The following is a 12,856-nucleotide window of genomic DNA, read 5'->3' as shown; positions in this document are numbered from 1 at the left end:
GCTTTTATTGCAGACGACCCTTTGGTGTGCTCCATCTCCAACCCCGACTTTGTGATCTACTCTTCTGTGGTGTCCTTCTATTTGCCGTTTATTGTCACTCTGCTGGTTTACATCCGCATCTACGTCTTCCTCAGGATGAGGCGGAAGAGGATCACTTTTGGACAGGCCAGTGGAAAGGTGCAGCCAGGCTCCACCCCACCGTCTGTGGTGAGTCGGTTTCCATTATTAGTTTTTTTAGTGGTGCACGGTATAGTAAAAGATGCTTTATGAGATAGTTCGTTTAACAATAATTATCTATTGATTCTAAAAATCTATTTAGAGGAGCAGCTTTGGGGGTTTATGGTCATCATGAAGAAGTTTTTGACCTTGTCATAAAAAGCCACAAAATCTTCCAAACATTTATGAATAACAATAAGATTCACTTGATTACTTACACTGAGATTGCCTTGGCTCTTTTATAATGAGCTCATGATGTTTAGAACTGTAGATGTGCTGTTCTAATGATTTAATAATCATCTGACCAGGGTGTGATTTGCCGATGGGGTTGTGAGGGATTCTGCTTCTCTGGTCTACATGTTCCTGCTTCCACAAAATCATTTAATTATTCTATAAATGTCACATTAAAGAACAGATATTCTGATAGACGTCAGAGTATAAAGGGGCCACAGTGGTGCCTGAATTATTTTTGCTGAGGGCAAAATAAACACATCATCCTTTCTTTTTTCTTTTTCTTTCATATATCAAACCTAAGATGTCAAAAATAATAACTGGGCAGCTAGACCAGTTTTTATACTATTATAACACCTTTCACATTCACTGTGCTCCATTTCTGGAAAACTGTTATTTAGCTCCTGATTTATTGTAAGTGTATTTTCCTCACAGCAAATTCATCTTTCTCATGCAAATTCTGTCTCACTCACTTATTTGCATTCACCAATTTTATGCACTGATAATGAATTACAACTCACCTTTATTTTGGACCCTTTTACAATTAGATAGATTCTAATGGGGGGGGGGGGGGACTCTATTAGACTCTAATAACTGTTTAATTTTAGAGTACAAAATGTATACACAGTGATCAACAAGAAAACTGCTGCCAGAAAGACTGTAAAAGTGCCCGGGGAAAAGCTGTCTTCTTCTGATATGCTGAATCAGTTGCAGTTAAGAGGCTTCAAAGGAAATGTCAGAGAAATCTGTAGAATATAATATTATTACTGGAAAAATAGAGAAAGCTGTGTGATTTTGTATGAGTCCACTCTGTAAATGTCAGCATGCAGTGCAGAATGAACACGGGCAAAGATGAAATGTAAATGTGTGTTTAACTCTGTTCATTAGCAGCTGACGCAGCTGTCAACCCAAAACTACAGATGTTCTTAAATAAATGTCTTGTTGAATAGCAAGTTTAATCAGAAGATCTGTGCTACGTTTGGCTCCTGAGCTTGAGCCCAGTATTAAAAAAATCTGAATGAAAAAGTAAATAAACAAAAACAAAAAGAATGCATAATTATTTGTTGACAGTGAGAAAAAGTTTTCGCTGGACTCCCTGAAGTGCTGTAAAAATCCAAGTACTTCAATGATTCAGTAGTTTGTGAAACCACCTTTAGCAGCAATAACTTGAGGTGGTGCTTTTCTCTATGACTGTCACGGTGGTGGAACGGACTCAGGCGCAGACTGAGAAAGCACGGTTCAACAATACTTTATTAATCACACCGGTGGCTGGGGAAACACACTTCTTCGCACTTGCTCCGCTCCTTGTCCAAACAATCTCCACACATGCTGCACACTCACACTCATGGGGTCCAGGGGTCACAAAAGGGCTGATCCAGGAGAACCTATTAACACAGACGAGGGTAAGTCGAAGGCAAGCACGGGAACAACAGAATCGCAATGAAGCCAGGCAATACTAACGAGAGTTACTCAATATTCCAGAAACAAGTAGCTCAGAGCCCCTGCCTTAAGAAGAGCTGCAAATCACCGGAGATCAGCTGCAGGTGCGTGGGCCAAGGGCGGGAGCCCAATCAGAGCTCCGCCCAGGCAGACAGGTAGGAGAGAGAGAGAGAGCAAGGCGAGGGGAGCAGAGAGAGAGTAAAACAACAAACACTTGTGGCCACACTGTGCTGGCCGGGGAGGCACAGGGAACATGACAATGACTTTATCCGTCTCTTGTGTCATTGTCAATGAGTTTTGGCCCATTCTGCCTTACGATGTTGCTCCACTTCATTTTCAGACATTCATTTCTTTACAGCTCTTTTAATGTCCCACCACTGCATTTCAATCAGGTTGAGGTCTGGATTTTGACTCTGCAATTGCAACACTTTGATTCTTTTTTTTCAGCCACTCTGTTGTGGGATTGCTCCTGTGCTTGGGATCATTGTCCTGCTGCACAGCTGTTAGACAGATGCCCTCACATTTGACTCTAGAATACTTTGGTATACAGAGGAGCTCATAGATGACTCAATGATTGTAAGGTGCCCTGGTCTGTGTCTGCAAAACAAGAAAATCATCGTCCCGCCACCACCGTGCTTGACAGTTGGTATATGGTGTTTTTTTTCACCAAATTTGGCACTTTGCATTATGACCCAACATCTCCAATTTGGTGTCATCTATCCAAAGGAGATCGCTCCAGATGTTTTGTGGTTTGTTTAGATGCAAATTTGCAAAGCTAAGCTCTGCCGCATGTTCTTTTTGAAGACTTTTTCCTGGCATTTCTTCCAAACAACCCATACCGGTTTAGCCATTTTCTAATTGCACTGTGATGACCTTTAAGGTTTAATAAGCTAACTGAGGCCTGTAGAGCCTGACATGTTGGTCATGAGCTTGAATGGGAAATCTGGTTGGATGTCCACTCCTAGGAAGATTGTAAGATCATGTTTTCACCACACATCAGCTTATCACAACCCCTGCTTTTATAGAGGAACACTTTAATCAAGTGCATTTGATTAGCATCACCTGGCTGCTGCTTAATTTCTATAAAGATAGTGAGGGTCTATTTAGTTTTTCACAGGATTGCAAATAGACATAATTGTTTACACATATGGACATTTCCATGTTTTGTTGGATAGCAAAAGCAGCTGAGAATTAATAAGAAGTTAAAGTAACTTCAGTGAAAATGTTTTACTTTGATTAATGTGCGCTGATGGGTTCATGTGACCTTTATTCAAGTAAAAGTGGATGGATGGATGGATGGATGGATGGATGGATCTGACAAACAAAGCAAGCTTAAGTTATATTTTAGTCCTCATAATAATAATGTAGGCACAAGGGTCACATTGTTCTTTAATCTCTATTATGAGACCATTTCTTTCTCTCAACAAGCTGTCAGTTTTTCAATCATGTCCCAGTTACATCTATCATACAGATGATGGATGTTAATAACCACAGGCAAGGATACATTAGGTCACGTTTAATACATCTGCACCCTATTATTAAATTATGGTGTATAAAAAGACAATTCAACCCAGTGACTTGAATAGCTTTGCCACACCTAGAAGCTTCCTGAGTATTCTGGCTGCGTTCATTGCACCCTTTGTTTCCCTTTGTTCCCTCCATTTTCACACTAGATAACAGTGCAGTCCCATTTTGGAATCTCATCCAGGAGTGGAGGCCTCCAGCTGTAAGATGTCAGCTCTGCAGGGGTTCAGGTTGAGAGAACTACGGTGGAATGATGTTTTTAAACAAGATAACAGGACTCTTACTGAGTCAAGAGAAAAAACGTTTCCTATGAAGGAGGAGTATGTCTTTTTTGTGTGTTTCAAAGGCACCTATCTCTATTTTCGCAGCAAGCTTTAATTGGACTGCGCAGCGTTCGGCTCAGGAGGGAGAGTGACTGAAGGCACAACAGGCGTAAATCCTAATTCTTTTGATTTTTAGTCCGCGTCGGGGACGCTCAATGAGAATTGTTTGAATTTTAATGAAAGCACTCTGGGAGATGAAAAGAGATGGATCAATGAGTTTGAAGTGAACAGCACAAATATGTTCCACTTGTGGACTGATGGGGTTGAGGTGACGGGGTTTTGTTCATTTCTCTGGAAACTATTTTCTCTGTTGAACTTTCCTCTGATCCCCGTAGGAGACCTGTCTGCAAGAAGAGACTCCAAAAGCGAAGCACGACTTGTCACCTATAAGGATTAAAGTGGTGGGTGTTATGTTAAACCAGATTTTATTTTTTCTATTGCTCTACTTTTGTTTTTTAACGTATATATCACTGTTTAATGCTTAGGTAACTTATATTGACTGTGTTGGAGTTTTGTAATGTGGTTGCATGAATTTTAGCTTTTCATCTCGGTGTCTCTATGACCATATTCAGATAAATTGGATTTTTTTTCTCATTTGGCTGTGTGGTCGCAGCCTGGGGGGGTCACAGAAGGAGCCAGAAATTGTGATTGTGAAGCGTGGCTTCCTGCCTCGTCTCACCTGTTCACTAGAAGGCTGAGCAAAGACTGCGTGAGATGCACTTGCAAAATTCAGCACCTGCAAAATTCACACAGCATTCAAAGGCAGAGGATTCATATTAGCAAGGAAATAAAAAAGCGCGATGGGCTGAGAATATAATGAACATTCATATTTGTGGTCTTACTGCAAATTGTACAGTGCTTAAAAACGTGTTATTGCTGGAGAGGGAAAATTGAGATTGAATTTGTCGCAGGTTTGGAAAGTTAAAGTAATTGCTGGTACAAGTGATAAATGAAACAGCTCCTAAAATGTAGCAGGATTTCCTGGCGTGTGCTGAATGTCAACTATTGAACTTGGAGTCGGGCACACTTTTAGTCCATCTGAAGAGCCCTTCAGATATGTATTGACCATAACTTTACATTTTTCTGAGTCTTATTTGCCTCTTTGTTGGCTTAGCGGAGCAGCCTAGCTCTCAGCTTCACATATTTTCCACATGAAGTTAAGGAGGATAAGCTAAAGGCAATTTCTCAATAGATATTACGAGGGGTGAGGGAAAATAGAAGGTAGAGCAGTGAAGTGTGATGACGATATTAAAACCGGAATAATGTTGTTTTCAATACTCTGGGGCGGCAACACAAGCTGAAAACACAAAATTGGCACATAGTCACCTTAGTCAAGAGAGGTGAAGCAAACAAATAGATATTTAGTCATTCAGCAGGCACACGGAAACGTTTAAACTTGTATTTCAATTCAGTTTGATTTATATAGCACCAAATCCCAACAACAGTCACCCCAAAGCACTGTATATTGTAAGATAAAGACCCTACAAGAGAAAGCCATTCAATAAATTAGAGCAATCACTTGGTGACAGTGGGAAGGAAAACTCTCTTTAAACAGGAAGAAACCTCTGGCCTATCCAGGCTCAGGGAGGGGCAGCCATCTGCTGCTTGGGGGGTGTTCATTGTGAATCTTTAACCTCTGTTTTGGTTTTTACCCTCTACAGAGGAAAATGTATTTTTTTAATCTGTTTTTAAACCAGGTAGTGAAACTTTTGTGATGAAAAATCTCCTTTACAACAGTGTCCTAGAATGAGATAAGAAGTATTAATATATATCTCAATGGCAGGACAAACCAGGCTCTTGCTGTCTGGCTACAGTGCTAACCAGTGAGCCTTCATCCTGCCTAGCTGGTTTTGTTTCATCTGTCTCTGTTGCAAATAAATGGTTGAATATGTTCACCAGATGGAAACTTTGTCTGCCAGCTGATGCTCAGATACTAGTGGCTCTGTGGTGCAGTGGTTAGCACATTTGCCTTACATGTAAAATATCCCCAGTTTGATCCTGGGAGACGACACAAACCCAGCATCAGGGTCACTACTGCACTCTGGCAGGTGGTCCCAAGTACAGATAAATGGGAGGGTTGTGTCGAGGAGTGCATCTGGCATAAAATCTGTAGATCCATCTGCTGAGGTGACCGCTTGTTTTTATTCCATTTGGTGCTAGCCAAAGCACCAAATGGAATAGCAATAGGGAGATCTGAAACACTAAAATACTCGACAGACCAGCCAAATCACATAACCATACACATAATTTGATCTGGTGCTTTATGAAGACACTGATTAGTGCAAGTATAATAACATGGCCTTGCGTTGCAATAAAAATTTAAAATCTGATGAGCTTTGGCTTTAAATCAGTTTTGTTGGACTGGGGGGTATGACCAAAAATCACCATGATTTTGGTTTGTCTCTGATCTCCTACATGCGTCTTTACTGGTCTTGAATGTACCGCAGCGTGCCCTCCTATCTGTGAACACACTATTAGGATGTCTGGTTATTTACTGTTACTATTCTGCTGTGAAATTGAAAGTGTTACAAATTGTTCAAAATTTAGGAATCATTGTGGCCATAATAAGATAAATTAATTATTGTTTTATTTAGCAAAGTTTCCAACACACAAGTAAATCCAAATTTGTGAAAAGTACACAGTTAATAAATGTCTCTTCTCAATTCCCTGGTGCCAGTCACACAATAAAACATCACATAATCTAAAATACACCTTGCTAATATTGTCATGGACTCCTTTTTGCCTTTAAAGCTCCCTTAATTAATAGTGGAATAGACTCAATGAGGTGCTGAAAACACATCCATGAAACAAATGTCCAGTTTCACCAGGAACTGTTACACATTCAAAGTAACTTTAATCACCCGCGATGTTCACTTTGAAGTTCAGCAGGTTTGTTTTGGCCATGTCTCCATCCTCTAAAGCACTGAGTTGTAGTCATGTGACTGGCTGATTCAATATTTACATTAAGGAGTAGTTCAGCTGTTTCGGTGTACCTGAAAAAGGGACCGGTGACCGTTTGTAAACCCCTTGAAAAATCACATCAGTTTGTCTGTTGGAAGCATTGGTGTGGAAGCACTTGAAAAATTAATTTCAGGCTCGAAACTGTTGTCCTGATACGTCCAGCACACCAACCCAGCATTAAGCCTTTATTGATTTCAAGCTGTCAATAACTGTGTCGTGTCTCATGTCAGCAGAGTGAAGAACCCTCGGGTCCTTCCAAGCCTAACCTGCTCTCAGGATGCCTGTGGGGCAAACGCCCAAAGACAGGGCCGGTGGAGAACTCAGTGCTGCCCCCAGTGGACATGCAGAACTACTGTAGCATCAGCCATGCCTCGTGTGGCCGCACCGAGATGGATGTAGAGGAGGAGCGGGGAGAACGGGACCCCGACGAGAACAGCCAGATCCAACGTCCTCCTGTCAGGATGAGCTGTGAGGTGAAAGATCTGTCCAACGGGCAGACGCACACATCACTGCGGCCGATGTCTCACATCAACAATCCCCGATTCAGGAGCATGCACGCGAGGGAGAAAAAAGCCACTCAGATGCTGGCCATTGTGCTCGGTGAGTGGAGGCTGAGATAAGCTGGGGAAATGAAAGTGTAAATGTCACAGTAACACACTCTATAACAGCTTTTAGAGAGGCGATATATGACCGAGTTATTTATTCTGCTTCGACTTCTTTCACATTTGTATGATTAATTCTTCTGCCACATATACCCAGGACAGTACCAACACGTTTTTTCTCACTGTGTGCATTTCCTGCATATTTTTCTTATCTGCACTACAATAAATCAAGCTGAAATGTCAGGCTTCGGGTTCACTGTCGGCCCAGACAGCGCACACACTGTAGCTCCTGATACAGCTTTCACACGCTCCAATTATCAGCCAGGTTTCTTATTTAGGCCTGGTCCAGTTAGCTCTGACACAGCATAGATCTCACTGACAAAATGTAATCAGAGGTGCCCGATTACATTACACTGGTGTCAGTGAAAGCCAGTGGCGCATGCACAGAAGACAATCCCAGCCTTGCTTTTTCATCCACACTGACCACAACTTTACCGCAATGTCAAGACACCAATTATAGCGCTTGAATTTAATGATTGCTCAAGCTACAATGCAGCATTTACAGTCTTGTTTATACACAATAAAATGTATCCTGATGGCCGCTGATGGGTAAGACTTCAATATGACTCCCGCACAAACCACTCGTCTAATTGGCCCATTAAAAGTGTCCTCATAGGTCTGCTCACTAGCAACAAGGCAGTAGTGGAAGATTTATCCATGTCTGTATTTATCTGCAGGTAGTAAACTATGTAGTTAGACACTGTGACATTTGAAGCTTACGTTAGAGCAGACAAAAGTAGAGCTTAATCCATTCATTATTTTATTTTATTCTTCTTTTTTTTTTTCAAAACTGTCAGAGAAACACTACTTTGTGTTCACACCAAACATGAAGGGACACTTTAATGCAGCTTAACTGCATAGAAAGTGCAAATGGACTGGGTTTTATAGTCCACTTTTTCATTTAATGACAAATCAAAGCACTTTAGACTGCACGCCACATTTATGTAGCTCATATCTATGGCCAACATGCATATCTTTGGACTGTGGGTGGAAGCTGGAGTACCCGGAGGAAACCAACCGAGGAACATGGAGATTATGCAAACTCCACATAGAAAGGCCCCGGGAGATGAGGGCGTTAAAGCAAGGACCTTGTTGCTGCGAGGTGGTGGTGCTAACCGCCACCGTGCCCACCCATCTGTGCAAAGAGGGAAATAAATTTAAATTGTTATCGCAAATCTGCATCACAAAGCATAACCTCGCTTTGTGTTTGTTGTGAACAAACCATTACTGTTCCTGCAGATGCAGGTTTCAACCCAGTGTACTTATTATAGGGTTGTTAAAAAGGCTTTGGTAGATAACTGTTTGAGGGAGGTTTTAGCCAGCATGTGCTGTGACCATGATTAACACGAATTCTGTTTTCTTTCTCTCCTTTTCTCTTCCTTTTCATTTTAAATGTTATTACTATACCCACCACTCTGTCCGGCGTACACCTTCAATTCCGTTTTGTCCTTTCTCCATACCTCTCTGCTGTCTGCTCGCTCCAGGGGTGTTTCTCATCTGCTGGCTGCCTTTCTTTGTGACTCACATTCTGAACACCCACTGCAGGACATGCTACGTGCCTCCTGCACTTTACAGTGCTTTCACCTGGCTCGGGTATGTCAACAGCGCCCTCAACCCTGTTATCTACACCACCTTCAACATCGAGTTCAGACGGGCCTTCATCAAGATCCTCAGCTGCTGAGGAAGGAGCCACGTCAGGAAATTTAAATGGAAATGAGGCTGCACACCCGCGCTACAAGTCCGGCGCAGAGCATTTAGTAAACGGTGGCCAGAGAGGTGCATGCTTTGTGTGCTGCATAAGTTACACAGCGGCACCAAGGTGAAGCACGGAAATGGACAAACACTGCAGGGTACAATAAATGCAAATACAGAAGGAAGTTTATTTTTCGGACTCCGACGAGGGCTAAAGCTTTCATTTCTCGACATGGCTGGGATTGTATTTGAACAGTATGACTCTTCAAATGACACTTAAACATGCATACAGTCTTATTTATAGCACAAGCTTTGGGCTTTCATGTGGATGTGTCTTGTGCATTATGTGTACTGCTCATTGGCACGCTTCCTCCATTCAGTACTTTCAGATTATTGGAAGTGTGAGAGGCTGAAAAACTGACTGTAGAGCTGCAGGCCGCTTCGTTCAGAAGCCTGCTGCTAATGTAATGTGTTGACTAATTGATGGTACTCGTGTGCTCCGCTCACGCTCTTTCAATTCGATGTAGCTGTGAAGGCTCTGGGGTAAAAAAAATTTAAAAAAAAGGATCCTTAAAGCTGAAAGATTGATCGCAAAGATGCAGGCCTCAGTTGTCCGGAGGCAACTGCCACCGCACTGTGTGGACTAACTCCTCTCAGCTCTCTGTCATCACGCCGGTTCCTGAAGATTGTCCTGATCTGGAGACATTGTGCTCAGTGTGGATTCATCCATTCATTAGAATTGTGTGATGTTTTAATGTGATGCAGAGTGGAGACATTCAGTGTTTTTTTTTGTTTGTTTGTTTGTTTTTTAAAGCAACTGTCTAGTTATCCGCAACCCTCCTTGTGACTTCATCAGAGCTGCCTGCTTGGCTGCTCTGATTGGCTGCGCAACCGAATATTTACTGCATTATGTTGTCAATAAAATAAAAAAAAAATAGATGAAACATTTTTCAGGTTCATGTATGTGTGCATACATCTAAATGTTACTTGTGATGAAAGATGCCATTAGAGTTTGGTGCATAAAAGAGTTCTGGGGAGGACCGTGGAGGAGCCAAGCTGAGTGACCATGATATTTTGAAGATTTAAGAAACAGAGAGAGGATGAGTCTGGGGAGCAAAACAGAGATAAGGGATGATGAAGAAGGGGGGCTGAGTGGGAATGAGTGAAGACAAAAATGAAAGAAATGAAGTGAGAGAACAAGGATCAAAGATGACTGTAGGAGGAGGAATAGAGGGGAGAAAAAGGAGATGGATGGAAAGCTGCAGGAAGGAGAAGGGGGTCGGTGTTTCTCAGCCCACATCTCAGGCTCTCTCTACTCCTCTGACAGGCATAAACACCTGCTCCCCTGACGCTTTGTGCCATCGAGTCGTTCCGCTGAAACCGGTTATGATGATGACGCACAAGGTGTGTAAACGGGCGCGTGAGTGTGTGAGCATGTTTTTATTTATGGATGTACGCTGGGACATGAGCGGAACATACAGTTTGTAATCATCATAATGCAAACATCAATAGCTCGTGGCATTTGTGGCAATCCTTCCTTCTTTTAAAAAAGTACATAATTTGGTGCTGAGACATTTGTTGAGCTGTTGTCAGGATTTAAAACAGGCTGTGATTCCTCTGTGATCAGATGAGGGATTTGCTCTTCTGTTCTTTAATTGAATTTGAATTTAATTAAAGGTTATGCTGTAAATGCTGCCCAGCTGCGTGCATGTACCTCCAGATTATTCCTTGTAATTCAGTGACAATTAACAAAAAAACAGACTCCTGCAAATAAACCTAAAGCCCCAAAGGCCTGACGCTACTCTAGAGGCTTAATGTTCATTACATCTAACAATGTGAAACTCCTGGAGGGATGAAATATATTAAGCTAATGGGGTTTCATCTTTATCTGTAGTGATGCTAAAAATATTGAAGTTGTCCCTTAAAATGCAGCCAGAGGAAAGGTTACAGGGTCACAGAAAACAAGAGTCTACCACTTTGGGGTATTGTACGTGCTCATCCAATTTCATGGTAATCTGATTTTACGTTGAAAGATGTCTGTGTGAGCTGACTTCTTTTTTCCTGAGGTCAAAGTAAGCACATGAAGAGCTCACTGAGTATCTACAATTATGTGGAGGATCCAGATGCTCTAATTAGAATATTTCCAAAACTGCCAAATTCTAAACATTAAAAGAAAATTTGTAATTTGTTACAAATGTTTTCAATAATTAGGAAAAAAAAACGCTTTTTTAGTCCCAGGAAACAACTTGATATTAAATTGTTTAAAAAATAGACCAGTAAAATATTTTTTATTTTATATACAGTGGGGCAAAAAAGTATTTAGTCAGCCACCGATTGTGCAAGTTCCCCCACTTAAAATGATGACAGAGGTCAGTAATTTGCACCAGAGGTACACTTCAACTGTGAGAGACAGAATGTGAAAAAAAAAATCCATGAATTCACATGGTAGGATTTGTAAAGAATTTATTCGTAAATCAGGGTGGAAAATAAGTATTTGGTCACCTCAAACAAGGAAAATCCCTGGCTCTCACAGACCTGTAACGTCTTCTGTAAGAAGCTTTTCTGTCCCCCACTCGTTACCTGTATGAATGGCACCTGTTTGACCTCATCATCTGTATAAAAGACACCTGTCCACAGCCTCAACCAGTCAGACTCCAAACTCCGCCATGGCCAAGACCAAAGAGCTTTCGAAGGACACCAGGAAAAGAATTGTAGACCTGCACCAGACTGGGAACACTGAATCTACAATAGGCAAGCAGCTTGGTGTGAAAAAATCAACTGTGGGAGCAATCATCAGAAAATGGAAGACATACAAGACCACTGATAATCTCCCTCGATCTGGGGCTCCACGCAAGATCTCATCCCGTGGGGTCAAAATGATCATGAGAACGGTGAGCAAAGATCCCAGAACCACACGGGGGGACCTGGTGAATGACCTGCAGAGAGCTGGGACCAAAGTAACAAAGGTCACCATCAGTAACACACTACAACGGCAGGGAATCAAATCCCGCAGTGCCAGACGTGTTCCGCTGCTGAAGCCAGTGCATGTCCAGGCCCGTCTGAAGTTTGCCAGAGAGCACATGGATGATACAGCAGAGGATTGGGAGAATGTCATGTGGTCAGATGAAACCAAAGTAGAACTTTTTGGTATAAACTCAACTCGTCGTGTTTGGAGGAAGAAGAATACTGAGTTGCATCCCAAGAACACCATACCTACTGTGAAGCATGGGGGTGGAAACATCATGCTATGGGGCTGTTTTTCTGCCAAGGGGACAGGACGACTGATCCGTGTTAAGGACAGAATGAATGGGGCCAAGTATCGTGAGATTTTGAGCCAAAACCTCCTTCCATCAGTGAGAACTTTGAAGATGAAACGAGGCTGGGTCTTCCAACATGACAATGATCCAAAACACACCGCCCGGGCAACAAAGGAGTGGCTCCGTAAGAAGCATTTGAAAGTCCTGGAGTGGCCTAGCCAGTCTCCAGACCTCAACCCCATAGAAAATCTGTGGCGGGAGTTGAAAGTCTGTGTTGCTCGGCGACAGCCCCAAAACATCACTGCTCTTGAGAAGATCTGCATGGAGGAATGGGCCAAAATACCAGCTACTGTGTGTGCAAACCTGCTAAAGACCTATAGTAAACGTTTGACCTCTGTTATTGCCAACAAAGGTTATGTTACAAAGTATTGAGTTGTATTTTTGTTATTGACCAAATACTTATTTTCCACCCTGATTTACGAATAAATTCTTTACAAATCCTACCATGTGAATTCATGGATTTTTTTTTTTCACATTCTGTCTCTCACAG

General features: G+C 42.0%; 1 protein-coding gene across 2 annotated transcripts in view; it reads left to right on the top strand.

Moving 5' to 3' along the window:
- drd3 (dopamine receptor D3) overlaps nt 1–9,993 on the top strand; it is a 42,344-nt gene extending 32,351 nt beyond the window's left edge. The window contains exons 5-8 of one of the 2 annotated variants that reach the window (XM_085173030.1): nt 14–207; nt 4,070–4,135; nt 6,926–7,295; nt 8,842–9,993. In XM_085173030.1, coding sequence (XP_085029156.1) covers nt 14–207; nt 4,070–4,135; nt 6,926–7,295; nt 8,842–9,038 — 827 coding nt within the window. In that variant the 3' untranslated portion in view covers nt 9,039–9,993. The remainder of the gene's footprint in view (nt 1–13; nt 208–4,069; nt 4,136–6,925; nt 7,296–8,841) is intronic. The other variant, XM_085173031.1, reaches the window with a different exon arrangement.
- Nucleotides 9,994–12,856: the final 2,863 nt, after the last annotated feature.

The sequence above is a fragment of the Neolamprologus multifasciatus genome, chromosome 9, assembly GCF_963576455.1.
Source record: "Neolamprologus multifasciatus chromosome 9, fNeoMul1.2, whole genome shotgun sequence".
In the NCBI taxonomy this organism is placed as follows: Eukaryota; Metazoa; Chordata; class Actinopteri; order Cichliformes; family Cichlidae; genus Neolamprologus; species Neolamprologus multifasciatus.
This window is presented reverse-complemented; position numbering and strand designations above follow the sequence as displayed.